Source organism: Idiotropiscis lumnitzeri, chromosome 8 (genome assembly GCF_059441095.1).
Source record: "Idiotropiscis lumnitzeri isolate Australia: NSW breed Sydney's pygmy pipehorse chromosome 8, RoL_Ilum_1.0, whole genome shotgun sequence".
Lineage (NCBI taxonomy): Eukaryota > Metazoa > Chordata > Actinopteri > Syngnathiformes > Syngnathidae > Idiotropiscis > Idiotropiscis lumnitzeri.
The window spans coordinates 19,769,361-19,794,912 of record NC_142398.1 but is presented as its reverse complement, the minus strand read 5'-3'; the positions used below and the strand labels follow the sequence as shown (position 1 = coordinate 19,794,912).

Here is a 25,552-nt window from a genome sequence, read left to right as displayed (position 1 = left end):
AGCTCAGAACACTTGACGACGTCCTCAATGTAAAAAAAAAACATTTATTAATTTTTTTGCGGGATAAATATGTATTTTATTGATGGGAAACCACACACCTCGTTAAAAGATCAAATAATTTACACAGGATATCACATAATAACACATTTCTTTGAAGTTCACATTTAAATACAATTGAGTGCAAGTCAAAAGCGCAGAGCACTAAGGGACAACTAAAGAATAACAAATGTTTTGGCCAGTAAAAAAAAGAACATCCAAAACAAAGGATTGTCTGACAGGTGAAGTAAAGCTAGGATATGTATAATAATCACACGAGACACGGCGAGTACTTGTTAACACACTGTTTAGTCATTCCCCGGAAGTCCCTTCCACCCGACACTTCAATACAAAGCATTATGGGACATGTAGTCCTAAATACCTATTACTACAGGATACACCACAGAACTTCATAGGGATGTCCAAACTACGGCCTACCAATTTAGCAGCTGTATTGTTTTGTGAGGTAGGTGACAAACTAATGGTGCGATCTACTCCAAAATGCAGAAAAACTCTTGAGTTGTTGCTTTACCACCTTGCTCTTTAAATAATAACAGAGAATATCTTTGCTTACGTAAACCCTTTGAAATTTTTTAAATGTCTGCATATATTAATTATAAAATTTGGTCTGATCTGCATCTAAATAACAACGATAAGCATGTAATCTGCTTTAAATTAAAACCACACAAAATGAAAAAGTTGGGACACCCCTGGTTTGTATCCTATGAGTACAAATGCACTGGGTGGAGTAGAATAAAAGAAAAAACAAAGACAAAGATCATTTAAACATGTTACATGTTGGAAAGCAGATAAAAGTGGGTATAATGTTTTTAAAGCAGAAGCAAGATTAAGTGAAATTAAAAATATATTCCTTTTGTCATCTCAATCTGGTTGCATGATCAAAAATGTGATTCTGCACCATATCCATGTTGAGCTTGAGTATTTGCATTTTTTTTTTTTTTTTATGAGGAGACTCGTGGCTCACTGGAGTGCAATTTTGCTTTGCTGGTAGACTCATAAGGGCCAACATTCGTTTTGTCGTTCCTCTCAAGCGCATCCACACAACTCCCCTCAGAATCACTGAAGATTGTGTTTGAGAAAACAGAGTTAAGACTAAATGGAGAATTTAAGTCTGACTCCTGTTCAGGGCGTTTAGGATGGTCTTTGCTAACAATGACTGTTGGGTCTCTTGGAGGTTTGACTGGAGGACGGAGCTTCGGCGCACTGCCTTCATTGACTTGTTGTTGATCGGACCTGCCTGTGGCAATTTCTTGTTTCTCTTGGTTATTGCACTTTTCCGCGATGGGTTCAGCAAGTATCGCCGTCTTGCCTACCAGTTTGCAGTCGTCGTCGATGCTCGGACGTCTCGATGAGCCATCAGCTGTGGAAATGACACGACTGGCACGAGGAAGACTTTTACAAGACCTGTACCCTGTGAGTCGCTCCTCTTCTCCAAGCGGATTAGAAAAGCAATTGAGGCAGCCAGACATGGAGGACGACTTCCCCTGAACATAAAACACTGCAATTGGCGAACAAGCCGAAGCCTGGCCACCTTCAGAATGACTCGAGTTCGATCTGAAATTTGTGCTTAACATGCCCCCTGAATCTGACGCGCGACGTGTCACTTTTCCTTTCGATCCCCTTCTGATGCTCTTTGTTCCCCGTTTGAGCCAAAAGTCGTGGTTTGGTGTTGGCTCTTTCTGTCGAGATATAATCTTGAGCTCGGATTCCTGGTTGTTTGTCATAGGGATGGTCAAGGCTTTTTCTTTGTGCGCCGTGGAGGAGTTTTGCAGCGTGTGCCGGGGTGTGGAGGCGTCCCTGGGCGGCTGGTACGAGACAGACGAGTGGCGAGACGGCGGCTGCTGGACGGGGCTGCTTCCATTCGACCAGGGCTCATTATCCAGGCTTATGCTGAACTCGCCGCTGCTTTCACTTTGAGCTCCACTCTGGGTGATATTATGCCCTGGGAAGAACGTTTTTTTTTTCGTTAGGTCATCTTGCACATTTCGACAAGATCAATTCAGCTGCAGCAAAAATTCTGCCTCATGAAGATGATATTGCTATGATTGGTCACTGGAGGGGAAGTATTTATTTAACGATATAACGGCATCATTTTGGAAACTTATTGACTGGATGAAACATGACCCACGCGGGACCATTATCGATGACGATGCAACAGATTCGGAGAAGCAAGATCCATTTGGTCTAGTTGTCAACAACACGTTTTGCAAACAGTCGAGAAAAACAACGCGCCATATATGACATTTTTTCCCCTACTCTCAGTATGAGCACAGCTTACGTTCATAAGAGGTCAACTATTTTTTTTTTATCTGTCAGAAAAGCTAAAATAATTTTTCATTTTACTATATGTCAGTTGCTACTTGATGATCATTTTCACACAAATGCCACCTTTGCACGATATATTATTTTCTCTTTAACAGTGTGAAAGTATCAAATCATATTGTTAATGAGAGAAAGGGGGCAGCAGATCCACGTTTCTTCCTCATCGTTTTTTTTTTGCCTCTGTGTTCAGCGTGCAGATTAATATAAAACAAGGTCATGATAGCGATTTGATGGATTTACTCTAATTCCTGCAAGGGTAATACATCTGTAGTTGCTGAATCCTCTAAAGGGCTATTCACAAAGCTTTACCGCGATGCTGCAGCTCGTCGGCGTCCTCAAAGCCAGATGGCGCAGCACTATCGTTGGAATCTTTGTCTGTGGAGCACAAATACTTAATAAAAATAAATAAAAAAATAACACACACACATTTGCACTATAAATAGATTCAAGACTCTAATCTAATATCTGGTTTCTTAAATGATTCAAAAACAAGATACGGGGTGTCAATGAAATGAATGATTTGCAAATGCCTATCTGAAGCTGCGACACAATTTCAGGGGCTGTGGCGTGGAGTTGGATGCATGCTTCAGTGGTGGGATGCAAATGAAGTGTGGACAGGATGGACGTGCTAAGGAATGAGGTCAATATTTTTTTCCTGTCGTGCATTTCAGCTTCTGACACTTCCAGGTCCTCGGGGCTGGATGCCCACTGCTCCTGCTCTGACGGGGCGGCGGGGTATAGCAAGCTGCTCAGGGCTGAAATGTTGTACCAGAGAACAGGACAGTGGGGAGGTGGAGAAGGGTGAGGATTTGCAGGAGCTCATAGAAACGGAGGCAAATTAGCTTTCCTGGGACAGAATCCCTGTCCAAAAATGATGACAATTTGAGTGAAGAGAAACCAGACAAAATGAGGGACGGCCATCTTGGTGCATTCGGAGGAAAGTGCTTATTGACTAAGGAAGAATGAGTCACAGGACACGCGGTCATCGCTTGTTTAAGTCAGGAAGCTCATACTCACTGTTGGGCTGCGATGGGATAGCGTCACCTGCTGACGCGGAGGTGGAGCCTGCGGAACCATCTGAACTAATGAAGGAGATGCTGTCGTGAGAGGAGAGGTGCGCCTCCGAGTGCGTCGGCGTGAGAGGGTGTTCTAGTCCCTGTTCACGGCTATTAGATTTGATTAACTTCTTCAGCTTGAGAGTGATCCAATTTCCTCGCCTGTTCAAGATTTACAAAAGGGTTGTTGAAAGAAGTCATTTTGGAAGTATTTTGAACCCTAACTTTAAATTCAATTCCAGGACGATGAAATTAGATTATTAGCGCATTATTAGCGCCAAGCATCTTACCTGCGAGGAGGCGAGGGCTCATAAAACTTATACTGGTCCATTATCTTCTCCTCGAGCTTCTCCTTCTGCCTCCTCAAATCATTAAGTTTGTCACTGAATGAAAAATGAGAGAGAAATTATTCGCATTCGTAAGCAAGCACCTGATTTGGTTAATCCAGTGGTTCTCAATTATTTTCCGTTACGCCCCCCCCCAAGCACGAAAAAAACCCCCAAAACAATTCATGCCCCCATCCCACCACCGACTCTCTGCCGCAACTATAAATAATAGCATTTTCGTTTCAAAGCAAACCTACACTGTAGAGTTAACACTCGCTGCACACAATGGGCAAGGAGAGCACCACTGCCAACTACTGGAGTGGAGGTGCAATTACACTTTAAAAGCATGTTCACCAGGTTCACACGCACCCCCCCCACTGCATCGCACCGCACCCCCCTCGAGGAATTGGGGGGGTTACTTTCTGTACCTGCATCCTAGCAAATCCATCTATTAAATTTGTGTTTGTCTTGACCATTGTGTCTTCTTCCACTTTCTAATTGTTCATTATTTTTGAACGAAGTAGGTTAGCGTTTCTCGCTGCTCACATGTATTGTCGTTCCTCTATGTGAAACAGATCTTTGCTCTCCATTGTCTGTTCCAACAGAGTCCGGTTCTGCAGCATCAGTGTGTCAATTTGACGGAGAAGATGGTGATTCTCCTCCTCCAGGTTCCCCTTCAATTGGCTCAGCAACTAATCAAACGGACCAGCAGGGGGGGGTAAGTATTTCATGCAAACCAAGCGAAGAAATCAAGAGGTTTTGACAAAAAAAAACAAAAACATCAGAACGTAAATATGTAGAGTTCCCACCTCACACTGGTTGGTAAGCTTGGTGGAGGTGATATCAAGTTGCTGATACTCCTTTTTGAGCTTGGAAAAGTCGGCCTCCAGCCAGGTGTGCGCCAGCTTGGTCTCATTGAGTTGGCTCTTGAGTTGCTTGTGATCTGCTGTCAGCAGCTCATTGTCGTTCAAAAGCCGACGATAAGTTTGGTTCAGCCTGGAAAAAATAAAAGAGTAGATTGTAGCACACAGTAACAAATAGTCGAATAAAAACAATAATAAAATCGTCACAAATGTATTTTGCTGTCCCCCGGCTCCGCTTATTCTCACCAGTCTTTCTCATCCCGAAGCCTGCAACATTCGGCAGCAGCGCTTCGATGGTGTTCCTTCTCTAGACTCATCCTCATCTGCTCTTCCTTCAAAGCTTTTTCCAGATCATCTAATTTGGTCCGTTGCTGCAACAGGTTGTTGTACCTACAGAAATATGCCAAATCAAACACAAAACAAATCCATAACAACAAAGATATTATTATTATTACAATTATTAATAATAATAATAACAATAATAACATTCCCTTTATTAGTCCCACAATGGGGAAATTCGAGATTCGAACCCAGGCCTCCTGGGGAGACTGGGTCCTGAACGCGGCGCCTTAGACCACTCGGCCATCCTGGCAGCCAATAATAATAATAATAATAATAATAATAATAATAATAATAATAATAATAATAATAATAATAATAATAATAATAATAATAATAATAATAATAATAATAATAATAATAATAATAATAATAATAATAATAATAATAATAATAATAATAATAATGCAGATATCGATTAGCACTGGTTCAAAACAGGACCTCCGCCAAGGCATATTTAATAAAATCTAACAAAAATATTATCCTTGGCACAATAATGTTACACAAATTGATACATTAAACAAATAAAAACAACAGAACTTTGAAAAAAAAATGGAAATATAACTTGAAAGCCTTTTTTCCCCCCCAGATTTATTTTTATCACCTGTCCTGCAGCGTGCGTTGCTCGAGCTCCAGTGTGCGATGGGCATTCTTCAGACAGCCATGTTTCCCCATGAGGACTTCATACTCGGCGGCCTGCCGTTCGTGGAGAGCCGCCAGACGCTCGTGATCACGCAATAGCTGCTCATGAGCGGCGCGCAGCTCTTCGCGCTCACGCATGGCGCCGTCCCTCTCGTTTTCTGTTCCCACCTGCTGCTGTTGCAACTGAGCGTTCTGAGCCATCAGGGAAGCACTCTGCGAGTTCAGTGTGGATTTTTCCACCTGAAAAGCAAAAAGTCCAGTTCATTTGAATGTCAAGCACTGAAATTTTGCCCGCGTGCCACTCCGGTACCTGCAGCTCCGCATTATGAGCCTGCAACGTGGTGTTGTTCTCCTGCAGGGAGGCAGCTTGCCTCTGCAGGGCGAGAATCTGAGCCTGTTGACTGTCGGACTGACTCTCCAGCTGCTTCAGATGGCCCTGCGTAGCCTGGCGCTCTGTCTCCAGTGTTGCATTCTAGAACGAGGCGATCAAGCGGAACTGGTTCTATTCAAATGCAATCGACAGCTGCGTCAGCAGTGGCCGGCCGCGCGTTTCACACGAAGGCCTTCAGTGGAGTCGTACTTAGTCCGACTTGAGTAAATCCCCCTCATATTGGCATCATTTATGACACTGCAGCTGGAGAAATAATATACCGAAGTGTCGGACGACCTAGCTTCTGTTGAAAGGTCCGTCTTGAAAATGGCCTCGCAAGTGCATCTGCAATTAAATCCACACTTTCCCCTCCTTTTGGCCATCGTGGGTTAAAAAAGCTAGAATATATTTTAGATTTTCAAACGGTCGTCAGTTACAACTTCCAAGTGTGTTGATTCCGCATAGCGCTGCCCCCTCACGAGTGAGAATCCAATCACAAGACACATTCATCACCTTCAACGTAAGGCCAGCGAGAAGGCCTTACTGTCATCAATTTGTGATCTGATTGGCTATGGCAACTGTCTATCAAGTGTAAAAGCCCCTTTGAGACACAGAACAGACGCCTGCACAATTGTATCTGAAGGTCTTGGACAAATAGCGCGTGCTACTTGCATTATGAAATCTGCCTGGCAACACGAGCTAGCTGAATTCTGATTGGATAAAAACTCTTAAGCTAAAAATTCAACACTAGGCTATAATATGACATCAATGTGAAGAATATGATCATGATTTCTTGATTATGTTAGGCCGGCAGAGAAGGCCTCGTTGGCCTTGACGGCTCACCACTGCATTTCAGAAAGGGAATCCTTTGGAAATGCGTGGCAGAAAATTGTAACTTACATTCCGCTCGACTTCAATCAGTCGATCTTTAATATTCAGCAGCTCCTTGGTGGCTTCGTGGCTTTCACGCAGCCATTCACTCATCACCTTTCCAGGTGCCGGGGCGCTTGATTCGTTCACCTCCTCCTCCTGCTTCTGTTGCAGGGCCTCATAGCTGAGCTTCACCTGTGTGGCGAAGCAGAGTTCAAACAAGATATTTCGGTGAAGTTGTGTCATGATATGTAACTTACACTTCTGAGCTCATGGCGAAGCTGCCGATTAAGGGAAGAGGATTCTTGTAGGCGGGTCTCCAGCACAGCCATCTTGTCTTCTTTAATTTGAAGAGACTTCTTCATGGACGACTCCAATTCTGACTCGAGCATATTGAACCGGCTGCATGGACAATTTTATTTCTCAACTTTCAGGGAATTTGGGGCTTTCCTATTTTTAAAAGTGAAATAACACAATACACACCTGCGTTGGGCTGTGTCGGGTTCGTCAGATTTTTTACTCTTCATTTCCCGCTCATGGGACAGACGTTCCAGTTCATCTTCTTTCTGCCGCGTCTTCAGTTTCTCACTGACAAGCTCCTAAAGAAAGTCAACAAATCAGGATTGGTGGATGAAAATAATTGTTAGTTCGTACTTCCTGTTTATCTATTATTCAAGGCTGATTTTTTTTTTCATTTTATTTTGAAGTGATCAGCTTGTCATGTGACTAATTTGATATTGTAAGAATACTAAATATTGTGGCATGTGAGTGTACATGTACAAAGCTCTGAATAGACAAAAAAAAAAAAAAAAACATTCTGACTCAAGGTCAAAGCATTTAATCATATTTGGTCTCGTTGTTACCTCCCTAAGGGTGTCCAGGGTCCTCTGGTCGATCGCAGCTTGTTTAGCCAGTTCTCTGTTGTCTCTCTCGAGCCCTTTCACCCTCTCAGCTGTCTCCCTCAACTCCTCCATCTCCTTCACCAGACAGCGCATCTCCCTTTCCAGGCTCGCCATGCACACATTACTGCTATCTAAATTGGCTTCTTGGATTTCCGCCTGGCAAGGAAGATGTAGCGACTGTTGCTATTTGTTCAGCCACAATGATTGCAGCACTGAAAATCCGGCAACCTTGCAACTGACCTGCTGTCGCAGTCGTCGCGTCTCCTTCTCCAGCTGCCTCTTGACCTTCTCCAACGCGGCCGTTTCTTGTTCCAAACTCCGTTTCTCCGTTTCCACTTGGTCCAAACGGCGTGCAGTAATCCGCAGTTCCTCTAAAGTGGCCTGGAGGCTTTGGTTGTCTGCCTCCAGTTCTTGAAGCTCAGCCTCCAATCTTTGGACTTTTCGCTCTATAAAGGAGGATTTAAAAAAAAGACGATTTCAAGAGGTCCCTTATCTAAAACCCGACTTTTCACCTCGACAAAACATACCCGTGTTACCGAGGGAAGTTTGCAGTTGTTGATTAAAGGAGTCCAGGGCTTTGCATTTGGCCTCTAGTCGCTCCGTGTGCTTGTTGGCGTTCGTGAAGTGTTCTGGAAGGTCCACGAAGATGCCTTCATGGATTCTTGAGCCAGGACACGAATTGTGTGATTCAACAGAATCATTTTCATACACTTCCAGGTCAGACATAACTGCTTTAAAATGCTCTCCGCTGTTATTGTCTTCTAAGTTTCCTATTTCCTGAATATGACGAGAATGAGCTGTGTGGTGGAGGCCCGCGTGGTCTTGCTCTGGCTTTTGGTATTCAGGATCTTTACTTTTGCCGCACTTCCGTTCACGCAAACATGGAGTTATTAATATGACGTTTTCGTCTGATGACGAGGTCCACTTGTCAGTACGGCAGACCCGATCGTTCTGGTCGCGGTGGCCGTGTTTGCTGGACGCCGCGTTGTTGTGCAGGCAGGCAGCTCTGAGCTCCTCGACAGTCTTCAGGAGGCTTTGGTTCTCCTTCTCCAACTTCAACAGCCGACTACGAATGCGCTCACTCACCTCCTCACTTAAAGTCTGCTGCCCTTTAGACAAACGCAGAGAGGTGATTAAGGTCGGCAGCGAGAGCTCGGACATTGCAGGAATGAACATTTAATGGGAAATCGGACATTTTGGGGTTTGCAATTAATTGAATTTCAATTAAGATTATGATTATTACACTCAACCATGACAAAATTGGCATAATAGAAAAATATTAAAGTATGTAAAAAATATCATTTTCATGTTTTTGTACCCCCTTCATGAATAATCCTGATTTGAATTATGACCAAATTAATTGTGATTTTGTTTTTTGTTTTTTTTTTAATAATCGAGCAGCTCTTACCCTGAGAGTTTTCTGTGCTCTTCGATAGTTGTTCCAACTCCCATCCCAGGTGCTGGGACTCCTCCATGCTCCTCCTCTGCGCTAAACACAGAGTCAAGTTTTCATCCTGCAGCTCCTCAATGCATTTACGATCTGCGTCTCTTCCCTAAAGTGGGGATACATGTTGATTCGCTTGTTAAGTTCAAGATATTGAAAGTCATAACTCCACTTTGTGTTTTGCCACAAGTCAAGACTATCGGGACAATTACTCGTTCCATGTCGTGTATGCGGGCCTTCAGTAGCAGGCTGTGCTTCTCCAGCTGGTGGATTTTATCCGAGCGTGCCCGCCAGCCTGCCAACTGATCTTCGAGCACCTCTTTGGTTTCCTGCAGCACTCGGTTATCCTCCTTGAGCTCCTGAAATAAAGGAGGAAAAACATTTATTGTCACTGGAATGATCTAATGCTAAGACCAAAATATAATTGAAACATTTGATTGTGTTCCCGTTTCCAATTTCACACATTTTTGAAACCAAACTGAACCTTGAAATTGATCAGAAATGGGAGCAGATTTTTGTGTCCGTGTCAAAATAAAAATAGTATTTAGAGTTGTTTTAACCTCCACTTTGGCCTTGTAGAATTCCATCTTGTGCATTTGCTCCCTGTAGCGGCCCACTTCACACTCCAGCTTGTCAGCTTTGAGCGCTCGCTCTCTCAGGGCATCCAGCTCATCGCGGTACGCACGGGCTGCTCGGGCGTCGACGAGCAGCTTCAAATTCTGGCGAGGATTCGTACAGAATCAGATTTGATAGCAACTTTTGCCAGAAACCGTTTTTTTTTTTTTTTTTTTTTAGTGAAAACACGCTTTCAACATGCATCCCATAATTATGCCATGCAAATGCGACCAAATTAGGCTAAAAGGTTTGAACAAAGTCAAACATTCTTGCTTGTTGAAATACAAATTTTAATCTGTGCTAAATAAGAAGTTGAACTGCAGCCAATTCATAGCCAGTAAGCACAGCTTTTCATCTGAGTGCTATTTTTTTCTAATCTGCAGAGAAGGGTCAGCATCAGATGTTGTTGTCAATTCATTGTTTGTCGTGTTTCTCTTCAAACCTCCTGCTGGATCCTCTTTAGCTCTGCCTCCACATTCTCCAGCTCGTGTCTGTTGTCCAGCATTTGTTCACTTTTCTCCTCTCTGCAGGGAGGCACACAAGCAGAACGTCTTATTTCTTTATTGCCATAATGATCACTAAGCACGATTGGAAATAAAAAAAAAAAAGTCATCTTTGACGCAGCTGACTGGACCAAGTTGACCGTTTCATGGAAAAGCCAAACCGTGAAATTTCAAAGCACACCTGCTTTGACGAAGTAACAGTTTTAAGTCCCACAGAAAGGACGATTCTGATCAACATTGCTATTAGAGTTCTTGAGATCGAGGTTATTGTGAGTCGATGAGCTGCAAGAGCCAATGTGGGTCAGAGGTATAGTGTGCAAGCACTGACATTGCCAGGCAGGCATTAATGTGGGCCAAACTCCCCGGGGCATCTCTTATCCTGTAGTAACTCTCATTCAGTCACTACTGGAAGATCTCCAGAGGAGAGACGGCTTACATTAAGTACCTCGCAGCGACCAATGCCCCCCTGCATTGTCCACAATTCTACTTCCGCATACTTTTCATTAGCGTTTGAAGACATGTAGAACACATTATTATTAAGTAATTAACTAAATATGGTAAGTCAACTGGGTACATTTATCCCTAACCCCGTAACATTCAAACCTAATCACCGTAAGAGCTGAAACACATTTCAAAACACACGCAAACAACTAGCTGTTATATTTTACATTCGATACTAAATATTTATAAAAACAAAATACTAATATACATCATTTACACACCTTTTGCCTCTTCGGAGGGTGTGCTAGTTAAATAAATGTCCGTTTTTCTGACGCTCAATATGAAACTCTTGGTAAAGTTACCCTTCGTGTGAATTGTACTAAACAGGAAGTACGCATTCAAAATAAAAGCATTTAGTTTAAACAGGAAGTAGCACCTTTGAATGCAAATTTCAAAATAAAACAAAATATAATAAATAAAATCTCTTCTGCTGTCCCAAAAATATGAACATGGTTAGTTACAAATCGAATTAATCGCAAAACAATTGTTCGGCGCATTCTTGTTTCAGCAGTAGGCCTCTGTCTTTGTCCGCAAGATACTCACATCTCCTGTCTAAGTCGTCTAATCTTGGCCTTCGAGTCGGCAAGTTCCACCACCAAGTGTTGCTGGGTACCCGCCTGCTGCTGTTGCATGCTGGGAGGATAGACGGCAGACTGTGGGCCGGATGAGTGACACAGCGCACGAACCACACCTTCCCTCTCCTGTGTTAGCTCTGCGATAGTCTTCAAAAACAAAGGGAGATATCGTCACCACACGCCACCGGTTACCTGATCAATTTGAGCGCAGGAACCAATCAGAAGCAGCTGAGAATTCTGAATGGGATTTACTCAAACAAACAAAAGTAAGAAATTTCTCATGTAACAAATCTTTCTCATGCCTGATACCTCCAGTTGGGCGTCCCTCTGGTCCAGCAAGCGTTGAAGATTGACAGCCATAGTCTTTGCGAGAACCTCCAGCTCTGCAACGGGCATGTTACTGCACTCCAACCAATGCAGGTCGAGGAGGTTGTCTCGACTGTGGGTCAGCTGGAGAATAATAATAAATTGGGGGTAAAACAATTTGGGCATCAAGGTAGACGCACACATATTGGCGTACGGTAATTGTTTGCACACTTTTTGTTACCTCTTGAATATGCATAGCTATGGCTGCTTTTGTGTCAAAGTCAAGCATCTGGATTATTTCAATGTACTTCTCTTTCTTCTCACACTGAAAATAAAAAATTAGTCATTCAGCTTCAGACGATGTGGTAAGGGATTGTTTTGCCAACAATATTGTCAAAAAAAAAAAAAGAAAAAAAATAATCATTCACTGATTAGATACCAGTTGAATGTTTACCTGCACTGCACATCCCAGGAGCAACAATAATAGTTTCTTCAATTCTACCAGACTTTGTTCTGTTGCAAGAAATTAGAGAAAAAAAATACTTAAATGTGAAAATCAAAATACAGTAGAAGGCATTAAATTCGTATTCCTAACGTCGGGTTTTCAAAAATGTACTGCTACTTTGGGTATATTTGCTTCTCAGTTTGAAGAATCAAGATCAGACACAATTGTCCGGTATTTACTTTTTTGTCAGCACTGGAGAAAATGGATAAATGGCATACCGGTGTGAGGAGTCCGCGAAAGCAGCAGAACATTTGGAAGAGGAATCAGAATCAACTGTCTCAGGTTTTCCTGAAGCATAAAATGCAAATAAAAAACAAAAGTTGAAAGGAAAGATTATTAACATATTATTAGAAACCATAATATAATATTTTCTCAGTTATTAAAATGTTCCAAGGTTTCCTTTAATGAACTATAATATTTCAGTTAAAACAAACGAAGTAAAACATTTCAGTTAACATCATAGGGTAAAAATAACCTGGAGAGAATCAGTTAAAATTAATTTAAAAAATGGTCCGACATTTAAAAAAAATTAAAAAAAAATCCCTATAACAGTTAAATGCAGTATAGAGAGCTCCAATAACTGAAATGCGCCGCCCTTTTTTAAACTGACATCTCTCTAATCTCAAGAGATTTGAATGCAAGACATCTTATCTCAAAGTGTGTTTAATTAATTTGACAGAAGCGGTCGCGTGCCACGGCATCTCGTGCTTGAAATGTGCGACTCTAAAACTCTTTTGGCGCTCAGACTGCAGCTTTAGTGCTTCGTTCCAACGGCTCCGGCGCTGATTGCACGGATGTTGCCGCGGGCGATAACGAGGGCACGCGTCTTAAGGCGGAACCCGATCTGTGCGGAACGGAGTCCGATCGACGATCAAGTGTGCGCATGTGTGCAAAGTTGAAGTGGACTTGAAAAATCCAAAGCAAATGTACCAATTTCAGAATCTGATATTGGGAGAAGACTTAGCAGCAGCTTGTCGCTGGGAAACTCACCAGATAATATGTCTTGATTTGCTGGACAAGAAATGTCAAGTTCTGGAGCCTCTGACATGGATCCATGCTCAGTTTGGTTGCAGTTTGAGGTGTGGCCGGAGGATGACTGATGTAGCAAACGACACAGACGCAATATTCAATCAAATGTCTATCTATCCATTTATCAAATATAGTCGATAAATACTGTAACTACGATACATTTTGTTCATTGTTTGAATATGCATCTCTCTCTCTCTCTCTCTCTCTCTCTCTCTCTCTCTCTCTCTCTCTCTCTCTCTCTCTCTCTCTCTCTCTCTCTCTCTCTCTCTCTCTCTCTCTCTCTCTCATGTTTTTTGCAAATTTGACATAAATGTTGCTGCCCTGTCATTACACTGTCCAGTATTCCTGTCGCCACCCATTTATTTTTTTCTTTGCCCCATTTCTGTGTCACCCCCTCGCTCCTCCCTCCCATCTGTGTCCAAATGCCACTAAACACCAGCAACACGGCTTTAATCCCGGAGGGTCTCCCAATCCAAGAGATTATCCCGCCTCAACCCCCCCTTCCCTCCTTCCAGTCAAGCGTTGTTTCTCATGCAGAGTTGCTTCTTCTGACCCTATAGTTGATAAAACGAATAAATGGACTGTGTATTGGTTCTTAATGGAGTACAAACGGAAGCTTTCCGGGATTCTGCTGGGTTATCCTTTTTACCCGTCATGAATAGCGTGTCGATCTAGTATGTCACTTGTTATAACGGAACAATTACCAGCGGACCATCAGTTTTCTCAGAGGGGTGATAATTCCTTTAGAACATACGGTGCTCAAATCATAATCCTTTAACTGGCATCTCGACAGATTTTATGATGTCTCATCTGTTTTGGCAGGATTTTACCTCAACTTGATGAGTAACAACAGTAGTAACAATTCAGTTCACTGGTTAGACTGACTAAAACACACAAATTGAACTGTCTCTTACGAGTAATGTGTTTCCACTTGTCGCACAGCACAGGACGACTTTGGCATATTCGTAGCAGGACAACTATATGTTACCTAGTGAGGCAAAAATGATGCACCAGTTGACATTTGTATATGTATAACAGAATATTGTTGTAAAATTATTTTTATGAAATGATGTGATGTGCTAGGGGAAAAAACGAGGGCAGATTCAGGACTAGTGCAAAAAACTAACCATCAAGAACAACTTACTTCAACATTTGAGTCACTCGGAGTACTAGTAGCAGGCAGTGGCCGACTAGTACAGCGGTACCGCTTATACAAGTCCAGAAATTTGCTTTAATATAAGCGTAATGCGACCGAGCCAATTAGCATCTTGACATGCGTCAAGAGTCCATCAAAATGGATGTAACAGAAGAAGAAGAAGCCGATCACTTTTCAAAATAAAATAATTTTCAGCCTCGAAAAAAGAAAAAAAAAAGTTGTTTTTTTTTTTTCTTTCATATGTGTGGCCCGCCGCAGCCTGGTCCAAAATGGCCCCCGGACCAGTGGTTGGAGACCACTGGACGACTGCACAGTCGTAACTTGTAGTTGTCCTACTAGTAAACTGCCAAAAGTGTGCAGAAATATTATACATTTGTGAAAAAGTCATGGACTGGACCTCAGTCAAAAATGAAAAATGCTCAAACAACTCTCTCGAGTCACATTCATTTAAAAAGTGGACACAAAACCCCAAACATTACTTACATCTGGCTCATAACTTCATTCAAAAAGACTCCATCCATCAATGTACTGAAGTCCACAAGCCGGCCTTCGTCATGAGAAGGAAAAGTCTTCACCTGCAGAGAACCATGTTCAGATCAGTCAAGTTAATAAAAGTCCTTCATCATCGCAGTCACGTAATTCGAATAAATCACATACCCAGGTGACAAGTGGGCTCATCATGAACTGATCCAGGAAGGGCAGCACAACACCGCTTTCCATCATCTTCACTCAAAGGTTCGTCAGAAGTAAATCACAACTCGTTTAACTGGCTTGATGCATAAGGCAGTCAATTCCAAGTCCATTTCCAGATGGTCTTAAAAAAACAAAAAACTTTTAGACAAGACCTGCCTTGCAGCTATGTTCTCCGGCTTCTTTCACCCACAAACATCGTCTGAGATGTCATGCATCATGTTATCTTCAGCAAACGAGTCAGATGCAATCCCAAAGACACTCCACGCATCCTCCACTGATCCAAATGCTGCAAAGGCTTTTGTAGCCAGCTGCTCCCTTTCCTCCCCTCCTCACTGCTCATCCACAAAAACTGCTGCTAATTCCCGAAGGTCTGGACAATTTAGCGCCAACGCCAACAGCAGCAGCAAAGCTATTCAAAGCATGATCTGGAATATCTTTTCCGACAATCTTTTTAGCATGACGACTCAATCAACACAATCATGTACCACGAACCGACTAAATGGCGAATTGAACTTAATCGTCGCAAGTAAGACAATTAATGTTAAAAGTTTTCACTCCCAGTTTTAAAATTCCATAGATCATATGTGCATTTTTCTCCCTTGTTCGAATTTGTTAAATTTGTTCTACAAACGACAGCAGCGTCCCATAAAGTGACTTAGATTGGTACTGGTCTGAAAAAAATGTGAAGGCTGGTTCACCTGAAGTGGGCCACGACTGCCACCTTGTGTTGAAGTCTGGGAACGTCATGTCAAATCCGACTGAACACAAACACTTTTAGCAGATGATACGTATGTCACACCTATTTACAATTTTAATTAAGAGCATGCCTTTCCTTCCACTTAAAAAGCTAAAATGATTAAAAAACATTCTACCTTTTCATATTCACCTTTTGATTCATTTGAATGTGTGATTTAAAAATAGAGTTAGAGTTGGATCCTTTTCATGACATTTATTAATAAAAATGCACCCCCCCCCAATGAATAAAAACATAAATACAAAATGCTTTGAACACCTACAGTCAGGGGCACAATAAAGGTGGGAGCGGGGGTTGCCAGGGGAGAAGTGATTCTGAGGGTCCATGACTACAGGGACCCTAAAAAAATAAAAATAAAAAATACATTTGCACCAATTACATGGAATTTAGGGCACTGGGATGCACATTGTGCTAGTGGTTACACCACCTGGCTTGCAGTTCCGAAGTTCTGGATTCGAGACTTCTGTGTGGCTTTTGCATGATTGATACAGTGTGTGTCAACATTGGTGTTTTTAGTAGAATATAGGTTGACAAAGGGTTGCTTATTGGTTTAAATAAACTATATAATAAGATATCTCATGCAGCATTGTACAACATTATGATAATTATCAGGTAATATAATCACTTCAAGATGCAGTCAGCTACTGAATAGTGTTACATTATGATGTCGATAAATTAATTTGGATATTGGAAAATTAAAGTGCAGTGTAAGCCATTCGTCATTTTAGTGCAGCATATCCACATGAAATATGAATTACAGAAAAGTAGTCTGTATTTACAACGCTAAGGGGTCATAGCGCTTGACCTCCTCCTTTGTCTCCATTTGGTGCAGGTGTCTGTATTTGTTGTATCGATCTTTGCTCCCCAGCAGATTTTTAGAGTACGGTGAAGTCCAGTCTCTTTCAAAAGCAGCTTTCACCTGTTCAATGATCTTCCCTCCACCGTTTTTCATCTGGACCACCAGCCCAACTCCTCCATTGTTGGAAAATTCATTCCCCACCCAATTATGGTTCCCTAAGCAGAGAATGTGACCATGACAATCATTTTCATTTGGGTCCGAGCCATTTATTATTATTATTTTTTTTTACTCGGCTCGAGTTAAATGAGATACAAGATTATTTATTGATTTGATCAAATTAACAGTTTCCTATTCAAAAGTAAGCAAGGATACTAACTTGAAGCATAAAAAAATGTGAGGCTGAAATCATTGTAGCATTTTCTCTTTTAAAAATATTTTCATTTAAAAGAATATTAAATGTAACAAATGCTAAACGCATTGCTTACCAACGTATAAAGCATTGTCAGTCAGCATGTACTTGTTGTGATTGAGCCCATGTTGAATGTCATCCTTTTGCTGCCCGTGTCTGAAAAACCTCTGAAATACAATCATGATTTATTTATTTATTTTTTTAATTTAACATTAATCAACCACATCATAAATTCCGCTATAGTGAGAGAGGAGTGGGTGCACATACCACCTCCAGAGAACAATTGTACAACTGCATGCACAGCGACTTGAGGGAGGTCACAAAGTTAAAGGTGAGCGGGTGGGTGTTCTTCCACAAGCTTATGAGCAGGCGAACTTTGATCCCTCTCAGAACCACAGCCTCTCTGATCATCTCGTCGAGCAGCGACCAGTACCTAATGATGAAGCCGTTTTAATTAGACGACTCCCTCTCTGCATGGACTAGACAAGGTCATCTTCATAGCGGAGTCCAAATGTATTCATATCGGCATGAAACCATCTCACATGAAGCGTATGTTTTCATATCAAAGCGCAGTACCTTGTGACCGAGGTTCCTCTGAGGCGTCTGCTCACCAGAGGGAGGTAGTCCATCACAGAAATGAAGATGAATGTCTTGGCACTCTGCATGACGTGATAGATGGCGTCGACATCTCTGGTGCGCTCTTTAGCGCAGAAGAGATCAGGGGAGGTCTGCACAGAAGATACTCCGCTGAGATGACATTGGACATGTGCACAGATCACAAGTCAAGCAATGAAATACATTTTTAAAAAAATGGTGAAGATAACTTTTCTTACGACAGAAATGTTTTTTTTTTTTTGCTCTCTCATTGTGTCTGTTGTAAATTGCCAAATAAAATTTGACAGTGGACCAGGAGCAGATGGCTGGAGTGTTTTGGTAACCTCACCTCATCGGAGAAAAAGAAAATACATTTAATTTGAAATGAAAGTGAACAAAAGCATTACTACAAAATATATGTCTGACACGCCACAGTATTTAGAAAATAAAACATTAACAAGGTTTATTCATTAGATTTTTGTTCACGTTCGGCAGGCCGGATTAAAACGTTTAACGGGCCGCATGTGGCCCCCGGGCCATAGTTTGCCCACGCCTGATCTACACCATAGTCCGTTAGTTTATTAAGTGACCGAACATAACAAAGCCAACCACAGGAGTAAAACTGACTCCAAAATAAAGTCGGCGAAGGCATGAATTACTGTTTCAAAGTGCTGCTGAGAAAGTAATAATAAATAATAATTAAAAAAAAAAAAAAAAAAAAAGCCTCCAATACCCATCCAACACACAGAAATGGGTTAAAAACGAACAATAAACACGTAAAGCGTCTTACAGATACAAATGCAACTGCAGGGGTATTGTTGAGCTCCAGCTCCAGAGCCTGCTGTCTCCCGTAGAGCGCAGTCACTCTCCTGGACCAGATTGAGGGGATGTAGTCCCTCTCATGGAGCTGCCAGTAAAAAGAAAAGACTCGGTGGAGGTCCAGAGCCAGACAACTGCAGTTGTACACCATCAGGCCCAGCTCCTTTCTCTGCAAAAAAAAAAAAAAAAAAAAAAAGCAACAAAAAAGCCACAAGTGATGCAGCTCAGCGAGTACGGAACGTACAAGTGGATGTGCTTTGCTTACGAGACACATTAAATTATTCTAAATATACTCTTGCATGGTCATTCATTTTGCACAGGGAAAGGTTCTTTCCTTTAATAGTCACAGTTGGAGAATTAAGACGTTTAGAATTTATTTCCAACCATTAACTCATTCACTATACCAGCCAAGTAAAAAAAAAAAAAAAAAATCTTTGACGTCTTTAGCCGTCAATGGCAGCAAATTAATTAAATACATCTAACATTTGTATGTCAGTTTGCAGAGCTGGGCACTTGACCCTTTTTTGCCGGTTTGCCCATTTCGCAAGTAGGTTCATCACACTTATGTTGTTAATCTAACACTTTTTTTTTAGAAAATTTGACACCCACCGAATTCCCGCCCCCCCCTCTCAAAAAAAAAAACAACAAAAATGGGCATCCGCCCGGGCTGGAGGGCCAGACCATTTTGACCCCGGGGTGGACTGCCCAGCCCTGCTAATTACAAAGTTGCCATCCTTTCATTTTTGCGCAACCCCCGCCAATTGTTGTTACCTTGGAGAAAGACCTCCAGTCCATGTCAGCACTGCCAACGTAAAAGTGTGTCCGATCTACGATCCAGAATGAGGACTGGAGTCCGCCTCTGGTAAAAGCGGTCATGTTAACCAAATGAACCTCTGCGTCTAGACGGGAAGAGACAGCCAAAAGGGGGTGAAAGAATTCAAATCCGCAATGAATGCCAGTTTGCCAATGACTTACCGTGCGTTGCCAAAATCTTCTGCTCTGCAGAGTTTGTCAGACTGCTCGCAATCTTTAGTTTGACCCCGCGGGATTTCAAACTGAGCAATCTCTGGAATAAAAGTTGACCCTGAGGAAGCGGTATTAAGTGTTTAGGCATCGTTTCATCTCAGCAGGTCCAAACTCATTACGAGAGGACACATAATCTTCCAAATAATTAAAGTTTTCCCCTTCGGATCGCTTGGGAAATACAATTGGACACACGCGGTACCGGAAATAAATGACATCATCACGTGACTTTGTACCTGCCGACCTTTGCCCAGCATAGATTCTTTTTCCGAGGGCCTCAAGTTCCAAACTGGCGACACGACCTCGACTGAGCGCTTGGCTTGGTCCAGCAGAGTGTGGAAGCCGACAAAGAGAGGCGAATTAGGACGGCCGTTCAAGAGTTCTTTAAGATCCTCTGGGATCGTCTCCACGAGGACGACGCTGCAATACGGGCGCATGAACAAATCAACTTTCTTCTTATGTTGAGCTTTCGAAATTCCACATGTCGGCTTATCTCACCGACAGTCAGTGCGACAATTCTCCTCTGTGATTCCATCCTCACTGTCCCCCCAAATATCCACGGAAGAGAAGATAAGCACCAAGAGCACGGCAAAGCAGCAGAGCAGTGCAAAGATGGCGACGCACTTCTGCTGAGACTGACCAAGCCGGAGACGCACAAACGCAAACACACATACGGTAAAAAAAACAATGCATCATCATCTTTAAGGGAGAAACAGAATTCATTTTGGAGCCTCGGGAAAGGAAAGTAATGAGCCCGTAAATGTTCATTTCCTCAATCGATACACTGAGAAGGTTTTGTGATCAATAAACAACCTTTGTGTATGTCGTATTGGAAAAAGGCGATACGGCTGCTTTGAAAACAACCAAACTGAAGAACACTAAATCACTCACAAATGAAGGGAGGACGTTCAGCTCACAATATTTGACTTCTCCGCCAGCTTTGTTGTTCGAGCATGTCCCTCTTGAAAGGGATTTTATGACCTCTGTATCGCGCTCCAGGCCACTGTCTCGGAATATTAAAGGTAATATTTGTGGACATGAGTGTATATTGTGGCTGTATTAAAGATGTGTGTGTGTGTGGGGGGGGGGGGGCGAGGGGTGTGAGACGGACTTATTGCCCCGATGCCGTCTCGAAAGTCTTTATTTTGCTCTTTGAAAATAATACAACGGTGCGGCTTTTCCTTTCACCACTAGGGGGTGCTCTATAGTTCAGAAAATACGCTAAATAAATCTTGATTTATTTTTTTTCTTGGATCTGTTCTGTTTTAATTAGCAAAGTTGTTGTTGCCGTATTAAAAGGCACTGTTTTAACAATTTGTTTATGTACCTTTGTGTGCATTCACAGGACAAAATCGTTCAGTACATGCAGTAAAAAACATATTTTTTTTCAACAGAGAAAATAGCCTGGTGCGGTTCGTATTTCATTTTTTCTTTTGCTGCTGCGGCTTATATACGGGTGTGCTTCTAGAAATTACAGTAATCAAACCGTTTTTTTTTTTTTTGCCTTCAATTAGATTGATCTCATAAAACAACAATATAGTACTATAATATGTGACGTTTAAAAATCTCTTGATATTAACTGGGTTTTCCCAATGTGGCAGATGAGAAAATATTTTTTGGGTGGCTGTGTTTCCTCAACTTTTTATACTTTTGAATTTGAGGTGTCTCTCAAGATGTCTATCCTTCACCTTTTCTTCCAACAGTCTCAGGACAATGTCTAATTTTCTTCTCTTCCCTCTCGTCTGTCCTCTGCCTCAGATAATAAGGCTGCTGCAGCACATTGCGCGTTCTGTACTCTCCTTTAATGCCCACCGAGACCCCGAGATTTTTATTCGTCTGACCAGAAGAAAAGACCGTGTTTGACATGCAGATATGCATAAGAAATCCCGCTGAAGAAAAGTTCCACCGATCCCTGGGAGGTTGTAAAGGTTATTTTTCTGCTGAATCATCCAAAACTCACCTAAAGGAAATTGATTATGGAAATAAATGTGAGTTGCTGATTGTATTACACAAACTTATATCATATTCAAAACACAGTCCGGACATTCACGGTGACATTTAAGCGCAATAATCACCACAGAAACAATGAAATTGAGATTTTACATCTTAAAAACATGCACATATGAACGTGGCGTTTGGGAACGTCACCTTTACGGGTTCCTTTGCGGTCGGTCCGGCCATGAGAGCTGCACTCCTTCAAACTTCGGTGACATCAGTGGATGTGCCGTTTGGGTCTCTCCGTTCACTCTGATCCATACTCATGCTTTCACACTTCAACATGCATCCGTTTCATTGACGTCCTGGGGTGATGTTTGCGAGTGTGTGTGCGTTCGTCGGCGTGCGCGCGCGTGTGTGTGTGTGAGCAGTCGACAATGAGCAAGTGTGCAGCTCCATGCTGACTCAACTGAGGGAGAGATGGAGACAGACTAATCCCTCTTGTTCAAACCACCGATGCAAAGCTGCTGTTTAGAATGCCAACAGCCCCAGTCCCGCCACCCCTAACCCCCCCCCCCCCCTCCCTTTTTAATCTTGTATCTACACCATGATCCAGCCTAAATTGGCACACACCTGTCAGGAAGGCTGTACAAACCAGGGCCGGCTTCACGCAGGTGGGAGAAAGGGGACTTGCCCCCTCAAATCAAATGCGCACAAGAAGTAATCACCCAATCACGGTTTAGTATGCAAATGAGCCAATAATATCCCGATTCCTCTCGCTCACCGAGGCCGGCTTTGAGTGAGCAAAGCAGCACCATGAAATGCATCGTGGCGCTTTTTGTCACACAGTCACTCACTTGTGCTGGATGTGAGTGCCCTTTGCTTGACAGACAGAATGAGAGCAAATGACCTGTTGCGCCTGACCTCGAGCAGCCCGAGCTCGGCAAACTGGTTTGAGGAGAAACAGGAATTTTGACCTTGTGAGAAAGGACAAAAAATATCAAATGATTTACCGGAAGTTGCGAAAATGCCTAATGGCGGTACAATAAGATAACGACTGTTAAAAAAAAAAAAAGAAAAATAATAATAATAAAAAAAAAAAAAAATATATATATATATATATATATATATATTAATTTGCATTCCCCATCATTTTTCTTATTATTTATATATATATTTATATTTTCTTTCCCGCATGAAGGGCTGCCACCTTATTGTGTTCAGGAAGTTTTTGTGTCTCCGTGACCCCGAAAAGCTGCATCAGCACACGCTTTGTATTCAGCTGAGAGGCTCAAACTGGACAGGACTTACGCGAGAGGCTTGACAAAGTGTCAGTCCCTTTTCCAAAAAGCTGAAAAAATTTTTGGATTATTCTGGTATTTTTTTTTTTTTTTTGTGCTATTTACCCAAACCTGCGACTTTTGCAAATATAAACTTTGTAGCTACAAAAGAATCCATTTGCTCGGTACAAAAATGTTTAATAAAAGATGATCATTGTTTTTTGCCTGATCATTTTCTATTTTTTTTTTTTAATTCGTCTTTAAAACTTGCTTTGAAAAAGAGCAGTTACTTTCCTCCCATCAAAAACACCTCGGCGGAAGCCCGTGAAGGACGTTTCACTGTTGGTTGTCTCACCTTCACACCGGAGGCTCAGCGGCTGGTTGCAGTGCAATCTCAGGAAGTTTTTTCTTTTTTTTTTTTTCCTTTCTATGTTACTGTAATATCAAAGTCAAAATGATACACTAAGTGAAGGCTGACTGGGCACAATGCCATGTAGATATGCAGCGGGGCCACGAGCCAAATGCTTTAGTTTGGGATCGAGCAGTAAAATAAAAAAAATAAGATCCTGTCTGTGTGTCTGACCACAGCAGACTTGTTCAGTGAAAAGCATCATCACAGGCTCCGGTCAGCTCGATTTACTGAAAGCAGCCATCATCAATCTTGATGTCATCTCTGGGTGGATAAGCACAACATTTCACTCGATGCACACAGGCTTGGCCATTTAAAAGCGTTGTACTGCATTTTTTTTTGCTATTGTAAGAAAAGGCAGTCGTTTCTCAGTAGGTCAAAAAAAAAAAAAAAAAAAAAGTATCATTAATACCAGCCCGATGTGTCCTCTTGTGGAGAACATGGCGTGAATTTTCCTTTTCATGTTAAATGATTAATACTTCAAGAAGAATGCTTAATGGAATGCATTAAGCCTTTTGAGAGCTTTACATTACCACCACACATTAAGCCACAACGAGCAAGTATGTTAGGCGTATACAAAGAAAAAAAAAATGCGAGTGATAATTACTTGGACAAAAAAACAATTGTCGAGTTTTTCACTCGGAAATTCAAATGTAGATTTTAGTTTTAGCGTATTGCTGGTGTCATTGCTCGCACTTCCAAGGCCGTCGGGTGGTTGAGCGGCTGTCTCGCAAACTGAGGGTTCGTTCCTCAACTTTTGAGTGACTTTTTAAAAAAAATAAAAATAAAATAAAAAATATTGTGCAAGTAAAATTTACTCTAACTCTCCTCATAAAATTTACTTTCTGAGTGTAAAAACGTTACAATTTTTTTTGTCCAAGTAAATATTTAAATATTTGATAGTAATATTCTGTATAATTAATGTAGGGTTTTGCAAATATTGGATTGCATACATAAGAGCAGCTTGAATAGGTGATCTATCCTGCGTTTTCCTTTGTGTGCACACTTGATGTACGGTAGCAATGAGGAAATTCGTGATCCATTCCTCATCTGTGACAACAGAGCTCGGCCTCCCGTCTTGTGTTATATTTCTACTGTGCTGGATTTGACGCCCCAAAGACATTAGCAGCACTTCCAATTAGTGATGGGAAAATGAAGCTTCAAATTTGCTTTATGAACCAGTTGTTGTATTTTTGTGTCCTCTAGATGGCACTGTTGGTTTAAATAAAGGCTTTAAAAAAATGTCAAGTCAGTGTGCTTTCAGCCCAACGTCCATCTATTGGAGTCCAAAAATACTACAACTGGTTCATGAAGCAGATTTGAAGCTTCATCAACCCATCACTACTTCCAATGGATGTAAACCTAACGCCAAGTTGCACTTTGATACTGTCTGAACTGTCCAACTAGTTTTACACCCTTAAACACTTCGGGAATCCTTCGAACAGCGGCGACAATCCCAACTTGCTTTCTTCATGTTACCAGATACATTTTAAAAGTGATCGACTTGACAAAATGTTATTGATTCACTTGAAAGTAAAAAAAAAAAAAGTTTGAAGCTTTTGTCTTACCTTCTCTAGTCTGTCTTTACGCCGCAGAAAGATGGTTGCAGAGTAGCCCTGTTGTTGGGCAGCACTGAAGCTGCTGCTTTTCACTTGGGACAGATCAGGCAGCAGTGCTGGGGGAGCCTCCTCGTGCCCCCTCGACCTTGGATTAGTTGACAGTTCCATTGATGGAGTGTGTCTGTGTTTGTCCTGCTTGCGGGGGCCACAGACAGTCCGCCTCAAGCTACCTTAACAGCGAGATGCTGACACGTCCTTCTCTTTTCTGTCATTTAGAGCTGCACTTGCTTTTTTTTTTTTGGGGGGGGGGGGGGGGGGGGGGGGTCTTTCCATGAGCTATCTGACTTGCAAGCCGTAGCGCTCCCCTGTGCTCTGCTTGTGGCCAGAGCACCAACGCCTTCTCACACTCCTCATACTTGTTAAGGAGGGACGCCGCGTGTGTTCGTACGCGTATCTCATTGGTCTACAAACAAGGAAGGGAGGAGCGTTGAATGGGCCTCTGGACACGATCAAAACGCAACAGGAGAGGTTGTGCTCGCAGAAAGTGGAGCTTAATCGGATTGAGAAACATCTCATAGGCGTTTTAGAACATAACAGACTCACTTAAGTGCAACTAGGAAATTTGATTTCTCAAATACTGAACTGCAGAGGAGAAAGTACAGGGAAAACAAACAAACCAACATATGCCTGCTGAGGTGGTTTGAGATTTTTAAAGCCTGCATAATTTATAACAACAAAAAGGTGCTGGTCAAAGAGGCACTCGCACGCTGTGGAAACAGAGACTGACTGTGATCTTGCTACAGAAAAAAAGAAATAGTAACCAGTAGTAGTACAGGGGCGGAGCTAAATGGTGGCCAGCGGTGGCTCGGACCACCCATGTTCACTCGCTGGCAGGAGT

The 25,552-nt window shown here is 42.1% G+C and overlaps 2 protein-coding genes across 3 annotated transcripts; both read right to left on the bottom strand.

Annotated features, from left to right (window-relative positions):
• Nucleotides 1-30: 30 nt before the first annotated feature.
• ccdc88aa (coiled-coil and HOOK domain protein 88a) lies at nt 31-15,537 on the bottom strand. Its single transcript, XM_088302761.1, is given in 28 exon segments — nt 31-1,042; nt 1,044-1,999; nt 2,689-2,754; nt 3,397-3,596; nt 3,725-3,817; nt 4,307-4,452; nt 4,570-4,756; nt 4,870-5,013; nt 5,567-5,844; nt 5,915-6,076; nt 6,875-7,039; nt 7,105-7,246; nt 7,328-7,443; nt 7,708-7,902; nt 7,987-8,192; nt 8,274-8,855; nt 9,155-9,299; nt 9,403-9,549; nt 9,751-9,909; nt 10,248-10,329; nt 11,353-11,531; nt 11,694-11,834; nt 11,932-12,015; nt 12,145-12,203; nt 12,414-12,483; nt 13,186-13,291; nt 14,864-14,955; nt 15,038-15,537. Coding segments are annotated over 28 exon segments (5,097 nt in total). The 5' UTR covers nt 15,104-15,537; the 3' UTR covers nt 31-913.
• Nucleotides 15,538-16,007: 470 nt separating this feature from the next.
• pld5 (phospholipase D family member 5) lies at nt 16,008-24,960 on the bottom strand. 2 transcript variants are annotated; one of them, XM_088302785.1, is made up of 10 exons: nt 24,664-24,960; nt 19,970-20,106; nt 19,708-19,891; nt 19,424-19,532; nt 19,220-19,347; nt 18,420-18,617; nt 17,612-17,763; nt 17,303-17,468; nt 17,112-17,202; nt 16,008-16,841 (listed from the first exon to the last, which is right to left on the bottom strand). In XM_088302785.1, the coding sequence occupies exons 1-10, from the start codon at nt 24,820-24,822 to the stop codon at nt 16,603-16,605; spliced, it is 1,563 nt and encodes a 520-aa protein (XP_088158911.1). In that variant the 5' UTR covers nt 24,823-24,960; the 3' UTR covers nt 16,008-16,602. The 2 variants fall into 2 exon arrangements, with proteins under 2 accessions (XP_088158911.1, XP_088158912.1); XM_088302786.1 differs by lacking the exon at nt 24,664-24,960 and adding an exon at nt 21,620-21,871.
• Between the last annotated feature and the right edge of the window lie 592 nt (nt 24,961-25,552).